This window comes from Dreissena polymorpha, chromosome 7, assembly GCF_020536995.1.
Source record: "Dreissena polymorpha isolate Duluth1 chromosome 7, UMN_Dpol_1.0, whole genome shotgun sequence".
In the NCBI taxonomy this organism is placed as follows: domain Eukaryota; kingdom Metazoa; phylum Mollusca; class Bivalvia; order Myida; family Dreissenidae; genus Dreissena; species Dreissena polymorpha.
In genome coordinates this window covers 45,310,734-45,320,509 of record NC_068361.1, presented here as the reverse complement: position 1 = coordinate 45,320,509, position 9,776 = coordinate 45,310,734, and the positions used below count along the sequence as shown (strand labels likewise).

At 34.8% G+C, this 9,776-nt stretch overlaps 1 protein-coding gene across 2 annotated transcripts; it reads left to right on the top strand.

Moving 5' to 3' along the window:
- Positions 1 to 318: 318 nt before the first annotated feature.
- On the top strand, positions 319 to 5,060 carry LOC127839221 (uncharacterized). 2 transcript variants are annotated; one of them, XM_052367503.1, is made up of 3 exons: positions 319 to 486; positions 1,001 to 1,267; positions 1,484 to 5,060. In XM_052367503.1, the coding sequence occupies exons 2-3, from the start codon at positions 1,005 to 1,007 to the stop codon at positions 2,853 to 2,855; spliced, it is 1,635 nt and encodes a 544-aa protein (XP_052223463.1). In that variant the 5' UTR covers positions 319 to 486; positions 1,001 to 1,004; the 3' UTR covers positions 2,856 to 5,060. The 2 variants fall into 2 exon arrangements, with proteins under 2 accessions (XP_052223463.1, XP_052223465.1); XM_052367505.1 differs by having other exon boundaries at positions 357 to 469.
- Positions 5,061 to 9,776: the final 4,716 nt, after the last annotated feature.

Sequence of the window (9,776 nt, the reverse complement as noted above, 5' to 3'; positions counted from 1 at the left end):
ATAAAGCTGAAGGTTCGCTTTGTTTATATATGAATGTATTTGGTTAACATACATACTAAATGCTTACTTAAATATGTTGGAAGTACTGCGACTTGTGATGATGGTAGCTTGTGTATTAAATCGTCGAATCTAACAGATTAAAAGAGTGAAAATTGTTGACTCTGTAAAACCTTGCATTTACTGGTTTGTTTTAATGTATGGATTTATATTGCAATCCGTCCATAATATGTTACATTCGTGCCATATCAAATCAAATAAAGTCATGATGATGTTTAATCGACGTTAGAGCAATCGATGTCCTTAACTCGAAGGCCCATTTGGAATGCCTTTGTTTGTATTGTCGACGGTATTTAATTTAACAGAACAGTCTTGATCTTATTAAGTCGCGTTATAACTCAGTTGAATCGTGCCATATTCTCGGATACTGCACTTAGAAACTCCGCGATATCTTCATTTTAAGTCATTTTAGGTCAGTTTAATTCGCAGGCAAGTAATGCAATTGTTTTATTTCCTTTTTCAGATGTTATGTTAAAAAGTTATTATTTTATTATTAATGTTAAATGATTTTCACAATAGTTCAATTTGTTTATGCACAGATGCTGTAAATTTACGGACGGGATTTTACAGGTGGACACTTGTTAATTAAGATTAGATAGGTTTTCATAGTTGATGATGTCATTGTAAATGTGTAGGTAGATCCCCGTGTATTAAAGGCTTCTATTTTAAGTACTTCCGTGAGACGAGCATTCGCAGTATCAACAATTTCTGTAGTTGAACAATTTAGACCATTTACATTTCTTTTTATGGAATACTTAATTACTTTTGAAATTTGACAAAAAGGGATTCAATTCAAAATGTAAATAAATTATTGATCATAATAAATGTTTAGGTAGATTTGCATTATATTCGTCGAAACATTTCAATTAAGCATTCTAAAACAGTCAAGATGACAATAAATAATATCAAATAATATAAAAATATGGACTGTTTAACATTTTAGAACAATGGCGTTTGGAGGACGGGCAAAGTTAGATTTAGGAAAGCAAGAAACTCTTAGTGAGATTTTAAAAGAGAAAACTGAACGTCTGAAGAAGTTGAATATATCCTGTCATTATGCTCGTACCAAGGTTCAGTCATTTAGTGACCAGCTTACAAAGGCTGTTCAGAAAAAAGCTATGAAAACGCTGGAGGATATTGCAGTTTATGAGAAGAAAGAAATGGGAAAGGCCATCGATGCAATTGAAAAGATCAATCAACTAAATGCAAGGTAGATCCATGAATCATTAATTGCTTTATTGTACTTTATATTGTTACAAAGGGTGTTATTATAATACACACGTCAAAATAAATATTAATTGTATAACCTATAAAGTATATATGAATAAACACATCAATAACAATATGGCAAAATAAGTGCAATTGTTTCTCCATAGCGTGGAAGTATCAAGTTTTATACGTTGTTTTAATCCCAACTGTCTTACAGGAATGATACGACTTGTACCATCCCCCGCACTTCAGAAGACCTTTCGATTTCGTTAGAATGCGTAGAAATTGGAGGAGGCGGGATGCTTAGTAACGATATTGTGTTCGAACCCGACCGGCGTTTGTTTGATCTCGTATCTACGGCAACGATCGGTCAACTCCGTCAGGTGGATAAAATGAACATTATCAAGAATGCCTCAGACACGTCGCTTAAATGTGTGTCAGAGAGCCGCCAGAGACGTTGCTGTCAAAGTCATGAGCAGACAGGTGGCATACACGTTTTACAAGACGTCCATTTTCATTCCTCCAGTTCCCTGTTACAAGAACGCTCGTGGTCAAACTCGTCCAGACATTCTAGCATTAGCAACAACTCTTTTTACAGCTCAACGCAGTCCTTGTATGGAACCGCGGAAGATAAAATCATCAATTCCATTCGCACGACTCATGATTGTTTTCCGCAAAGACATGAGCATTTTTCAAAGAAATCTGCTTCGAAGACATCAGATGCCATTTACATTACAACGCGAGAATTTCCTCATTTGTCGCAATTTGTAAGTTGCAAACATCGATCGCCATGCGTGATTCCGGACATTGCAATCGTGGAAGATATGCGTATCGTTCTATTGGATCATTATCACAACAACGTTCAAATGTTCAGTGAAAACTTTGAGTTCATAGAAGAAGTTCACTGCGAGTTTCCTATGGCAATATGTTCACTAGGCGCCGGGTTAGTAGCGGTCACGAAGCGTCGCGATAGTATGCTAGCTATATTTCAAACATCTGATCATAAGATCAGTTTCGTGAGGAATCTTCCGGTGCCTTGCAAGTTTTACCTTTGGCAGGTGGCATTCAAGCAAGAAAAACTATTTGTCGTCTGCGATGAAAATAATATCCATGTGATGAACACATCCGGTGTTGCGCTTAGTAAAATATCGTCTGGTGTTCCAACAGAACATGGCTTCATTCGAAATTTTGATGTAAGCGATGACGCAACGCGTTTATATTTGTGCGAGCGTAGTGGTCTTCGATGCATATCGGCTACTGGGGAATTTAAATGGCGGTTCTCGCAAACTGATTTGCCAGAATGGGACAGGAATGCACAAGGGTTGGTGATTGAAGATATTCGTTATTTCAATGGCTTTCTCTTTGGTTCTCTCTGGCAAGCCAGCAAGCTGATTATGCTGTCCGACGATGGCCACTTGTTATATTACGTAGTTACAACTGGGCTAGACCACCCGCGAGCCATTGCTGTCAGAGGAGACAGGCTTGTAGTAACGCAATTTTCGCCTTCGATAAGACCGGTTAAAAACCGAACCGTGCACGTGTTCAGCATAGAGGACCTTTTTTCGTCTGACAGCAAAAACTGTGATTAGATAAACTTCGAAATATCAATATTGCAAAGACACAATAACGCACATACTGATGTACCTGTATATTAAAAATAAGACAAATAGAGATGCGTTTGAATAGTTTTTTTTGCAAAGGCATGACTTATAGACCATATGTGACGAGTACGACAAATAATATATGTTCCCAAAAGTGTCTTCGTACAATGATGACATGAAGTCATGCATTAAATATAGCTCTAAGAAACATCATCATTAAGATGATCAAGAAAGTATTGCCAGTTTGGTCCTGTTGTTTTTGAGTGAAAATGTAGCAGTGTCGTATTATGAGTAGTGCATATCTATTATGATGTTGTGAAAGACATTTGGAAAATATCACCGATTATGTTAGATTTCATTTAGAAACCCCTTTACTGGTACATAATATATATAAAAACACGAGTACGGAAAATATTTTGGAATACAAACACAAAACCTATGTACTGTATAAAACAAACTTTTTGACTTTTTAATTAACCTCGTATCAATCTGTCAGTCAATTGTTACGTTAATGTTAATAGTGTTTATGTCGTATGTGCATTTTTCGTTTAGGAGAGATTTATTGTGTATTGTTTATCACAGTTTATCTGGGTAGGAAACTTGGCCGTTAAAATGATGTTTTACACGCGACGTTTAAATCTCAGTATTGATCACAATTTCTGATATGATTGAGTTCTGTTGTATACCTACTTGACATGAGTGTACACAATCTCTAATACGGTAGACAACAGGGATTTAAGCATTGCAGTTAGGTACATCGTGTTTCCTTACCACCCGAGTTATATATTAATATGCAATAGTCCGTGGAACTTTTGAGTTCCGAAAAAGGTAATTACCAAACAAAACACGACATTGTCAATTGGAACGCGCAATACAAATCATTTTTGCCAATCCTCTTTTCAGTTGCAACAGGTCCGTGGAACAATACTGATTAACTTGCTGTGCATCATGACGTGTGTAAATACTGTTCGAATGATTAATTATGCTTGCACAAATACTTACATTCTTCCTTCATTGCTGCCGATGGATACATGCAATAATAGAACATTTTCACATGACATGAAATTGCGTGGGATTGCCATATTGGAACATGTTTTCAATTGACATTAAATATAGTGGGTTTGCAATTGTATAACATGTTTTCAGTTGACATGAGATAGTGTTTGATTATTGCAATTGTATAACATATTTTCAGTTTGCATAAACTAGTACGTGTTTGCAATTGTAGAACATATTTGCAGTTGAAATTAAAAGAAGTGTTTTGAATATGTTATTGTTAATTCAGAGACTTGTGCAGCAATATTGGTCGGACGAAGTTCATCTTAGATAGACAAACAAAGATGTGTACGGCAATGCACTTGACTCGACTGTTGTATAGATTAGATAATTAACGCAATCAACTTTATTGTAGCATAACCCGAGTGGCAATTAAAGTTCAAACAATTTAAGGATTCGGGACTTCAGTTTTATATGTCAAAAATTAGAAAAGTATCGATAATACCCCAAGCGGATGCAATTGCAAATAATCAAAATACTATGGTAACAACATGTTAACGAGTGTTGTTTTTTTTCAGAGGTGTGTGAATTTCTAATATGCTTCAGATATAAGAGCTCGTAAAATTATACTTATACTGGTTGCTTATGGTCGAAACAGATAATGGACGTGTTAACTAGTATGACTGAGCAATGGATGTATGAAATGAGCGTGAGAAAGAACACACGTGTACATGTGAGCGATTAAATTGAATAACAACACAACCATGGCCTTTTGAAATCCTGTCAAAGCCATCCGTAATCTGAAACATTCCAACAACATATAACACTTTGATGTTTATTTTTTATGGACACTTCGTAAGGGAATTGTGTTTTATACAATTACTTTACAGTATACATTGTTTATTTGCAGGGATTAAGATGTGAAATACCGGTCATAGACAATTTTAAGGATCGTGATCTTTGCCAGCCACCCGAAAATAAATGTTAAAATGAGTCCAGAATGCAACACAGAAATGTATGTCAAAAGCATTTGCATTTAAGAGTTGTGACGTACAGTTGGTTTGTTAAAAATTCTTATTTTTGTGTTGTAACATTACAGATCTTGTATTTATTCATTCTAAATATTTTGAAATACGTTTTTTTTTTCTGTTTTGGTTGCTGTTTGTGGATTAAATATAATACCTCTTGGTATCAAATTATTTGTTTTGATAAATCTGATTCAGTTTTACAATAAAACAAAACATTGTAAAAAAGACTTAGTACCCTCTTCACATGACTGATATATGAACTTCAAGTTGACCGTGATATAAAAAAGATATCAGGCAACAGGATATCAAGCAGATATCAATGTGGTGGTTTATAAAAACTAGTAGAATGAGGGTATACGCTTTGCCAGAGCAGCAATAATTTCATCAATTATGCTATTGTGATAAATGACAGAGAAGTTGATATTTCGGTATCATTTGATTATTTTTTATTCCAAATGATGTTTTTACTAATTAATATCATAGCCAACCGCTAACCACCTTTAATGTGTACGATTGCATTTTTTTTGCGATGCTTATAAATGCTAGAAAGTCATGGAGGAATTTCAATAGCGTTACCCGCAAACATATTTACTTGCGTGTGGCCGGGATCCACAAATAAATCGGACGGTTCACGGTTTAGCATTTATGCGTTGATTTCTTCTGGAGATGGAGATAGCATAAACCAATGACATAAATACTTTTTAGACTTCTTTGACATCAACAGACCCTTATTTTTGGGCCTTTTTTATATGGCTCTCATACATTTAGCTGACTCTGTTGGTACAAACACTTTTTGGTTGAAGTGTGTTTGCTTTACAACGAGCACACGTTTGTTTATTAAGCATACTTTAATACCATGTAAGTTCCTATATATTTCTTGTGAACACTCAAACGATAATATGACTATATGCTTTGGTTGGTAACGTTATATTACGAGGCAGTACTTTTTTTAAGTCGTCACACGTACTGGCGACCACTGTTGCGAATTAATATTTCATTATAATTATAGTTTAGACTAGACAAAACTTTACACCATGGGCTATGCATTTCATATATTTTTTATTTCTTTGCGAATAACAATTCAAATCATTCTCGTGTATTGGGTGTTGTTTTACAAAGATGCGACAGATAGTGAGCTATTTACTTCCACCGAGCACGAATGATTAATTGATAAAAATCTAACTTAATTAAAATTGATAACGGTTATACTCTACATGCCCAATTAAACATCCGAACAATAATTACCAAGATAGTTTTTTACAAATGAGGTCAAGTGATCCTATTCCTCAATAGTACTGGACCATGACAATTGTTTGAGCTTAAAACTAGTTATAACATTTAAGGTTAAACACAAGTATCATCGCAAACAGAACGTTATTTTAGGAGGTGTGCATTGACACAAAAAAGTTATGCATGCACATAATATATACAATTTCGGTATTTTCAGGCCTTAATGGAGGAAAAAACACCATATAAGGATTTCTTGACGAGTGACCTGTCATTGAAACTGTTTGAGAACCAAATACAGGCGTTTCACATCAAGTGTGAAGGGGACAACGGCAACGAGCGAGGCCTGGTATAGGGGAGATAATCATGGGTTATGGTTAGGTAAGGGTTAGGGTTAGGAGTCAGGTCAGGGTTAAGGTTAGGATTAAGGCTAACCCTTACTCAAACTCGACCCCTAACCCTAACCCTACCCCTTACCCTAACTCTCTAACCCCCATGCGTATTACAATACCATGCCTCACTCGTTGTCGTTGTCCGCTTCCCACATCTCATCAAGTACATAATTCATCGATAAATTGACTTTTATGTTTTTCCATTCATCAAGAGCATAACATATAATGCAGATTGTAAGCAAGAAAGTGCAGTTGATCATATAGAAGAGATAAAAATGAAACAACTCAATACAGCCATTAGATTATTAACAAAGATAAGTAACATAACTAGAGTATATATATAAATAATTGTTAATTCCTAAGGAAATTCATCAGATTGAAATGAGCATAGGAGACGTCCCTTTTTTCAGTGTAACTTATTCGCCGAGGATATGTCTTAAAGCGAAAGCGAAAATAAAGACCTAGTAGGCGAATATACTTAATATAAGTCACAAGTCACTTTTTATGATCCCGGATGGATAGATCGGGGGTATATTGTTTTGTCCTGTCTGTCTGTCATTCTGTCATTCTGTCCCAAAACTTGAACCTTGGTTAAAGTGTGATAACTTTTGCAATATTGAACATAGCAACTTGATATTAACCATACATGTGTATCTGGTAGAGCTGCACATTTTGAGTGGTGAAATGTCAAAGTCAAGGTCATCCTTCACGGTCAAAGGTCAAAAATTATTTTAAAAAATCCACTTCTCCATTCCATCTCTTAGTTACTTCTCATGGAGCTGAACATTTTGAGTGGTGAAAGGTCAAGATCATACGTCAAGGTCAAAGGTAAAAAAAAATAAAATAAAAGCGGCGCAGTAGGGGGCATTGTGTTTCTGACTAACACATCTCTTGTTTATTAATGTATACACACAAATAATGTGTTATGCAAGCCAACATTGTGGATGATTAAAGCGTCGACACTATCCGAGTATACGTATGTATGGACATTTACGCGTGTGCGCATTTGCACGTGACTGAATGAATAGCTCATGTAGTACCGTATATTCATTTTTATTTGTTGAAACATATACAGTTTCATTTTGATTGGACGTTCGTTAAGTTATGTCTACCTTGACTTTGTTTATAATTTTATATAAACTATATATTTCCTAAATAAAACAGGTGCACGTCAGCTTTTGGTTGACGAAATACTGAACGCTTAGTCGGCTTAAGTCAACGAAGTCGGCTCAAGTTATTTGGTCAGCAAAATCGGTAACAGTTATTTGGTTAGCGGGAACTAAAACCGCATGCATAAGTTATTTATGTTAACTTTTATATTAACAGAAACAATACTGAAATAAGTTGTTTTGTTGACATGAAAATGAACTGAATAATGAAGGCTTTAATTATTTTCGGTTGACGTGCTAAATAACCAGTGCTATTGTTACGTGGATGACGTGTGCACTCGCAACTACTGGTGGAAGCCAATTTGAGTAAGTTTTCGTGGATTTGAAGTTGTTAAACGTTGTTATACATTATATATTAATGAACATCGCGGTCTTTTGTTGATTTGACTGAATGATCACTTTTGTTACGGGTCGCATTTCGATTAAATAGCACGCTCACTACATTCAACCTCCGACAAACTTTCCGGACATTGTGAAACTGTTTTTACACACAACAAGCTGGCTAATATTTGATATTGCTTTGACTCAACAACTCGGGTCATTGAATTTGCGGATAATTACTGTAGAAACAAAATACATGCACCTTTATGTCATTCATGTTTACGTTTAAGTATTAAGTCATTAACGTGAAGCCGAAAACCTAGTATACACACTATTTATTGTTGGCACCCTAGAATTGGTCGTCGATTATGGCCTAGTATCACGAACACACAAAAGTTAATCATATGACTCGTGATCATAGAAAAATAATATTTTCATTCGTGGCTGCACCACTCGTGAACACATATTTTATATGATCACTCGTGAAATAACAAACGCTCTTACACTGACATGAACAAATATCCTCGATGTATGCGTTTCACTCCACCAGTTTATATCATTAACTACTCTCACGTACTGTTTGTGCTGATGTTAAACTATTCTGCAGAATTGTTCTTTTGAAATTTGAATACGGTCATTTTTAAAAACTAATTGATAACCATTTCACATAAGAATAGATAAAATATGTAATTTCAACGTTTACAGTTCTTTGATGTTGATATTCTGCATATTCAGTTTTATATCATTACCCGAGCTGTTGAATATATTTAAGAATGGTGTAGAAAGCATTTATGTATCTGAATAAACTTAATTCGACATGGTTATTAAAAAAATTGTGTATCTTCATCTCGGAATAACTTACTTTGAACTGTCACAACTCAGTTGAAATTATGAACTACATTATGCAATACTTTGTCTATCACTTTACCAATTGTCACGCAAACCACTTATTTTTAAAGAAACTGCCAATTATACACACAATGAACCAAATCGGGATTATATACCAACATTTTTACCACAAATGCCCATATTAGTTATTTGAATGTTTTTTTTTTCAACAGAACCTTTTCAATACAAATAAGGGCGAAGTCAGCTTATTATATACCTCTGACCTATACCATATAAATAACCATTCTAAACGAATGGCCTGTACAATTAAACACAGATAGCGAACATACGTTGATTTGTGGATTCTCCGATAGACCTCATTCAGTATAATTAACCATCTTATCACACAAAATATCGTATCTAACAATTACAAGTACCGGTACACCACGTGGTCTGATTTTCCAGTAAAGATGTCATTATAAAAGAACAACGTACCTTTTATAGACATATAATTAATTAGAAAATTTTCGCAGTATACGTCACATTTTTTATGATTAGCTTATATGTCAATAAACACCCCATTAAAGTTATATAACTGTATATAACCCAGGAATTTTTATTCTTCCAGATGACTTCCATAAACAGAAACAAATGTGCAATTTTTTTTCTCTCTCTCTCTTTTTAAAGTGCTTTACTTTGATTTATAATCTGTACAACTGTGATTGGCATAATGATTATCATAACATTTACACATGCCCATGTTATTTTGCTTGTATTATCTTTTTAAAGTCGTTTATACATGTATAAGATTGTGCATAAACTGTTAGCTTTTTTGGGAATGTGTGAAGTGGAACAGAACAGAAAAGAACGCTATTTCAACCGCAAAACACTTGTCCCCTCGATGCTAAAACGTTAAACCTTAATGATGCGTAGATGTTCATGTTCTTA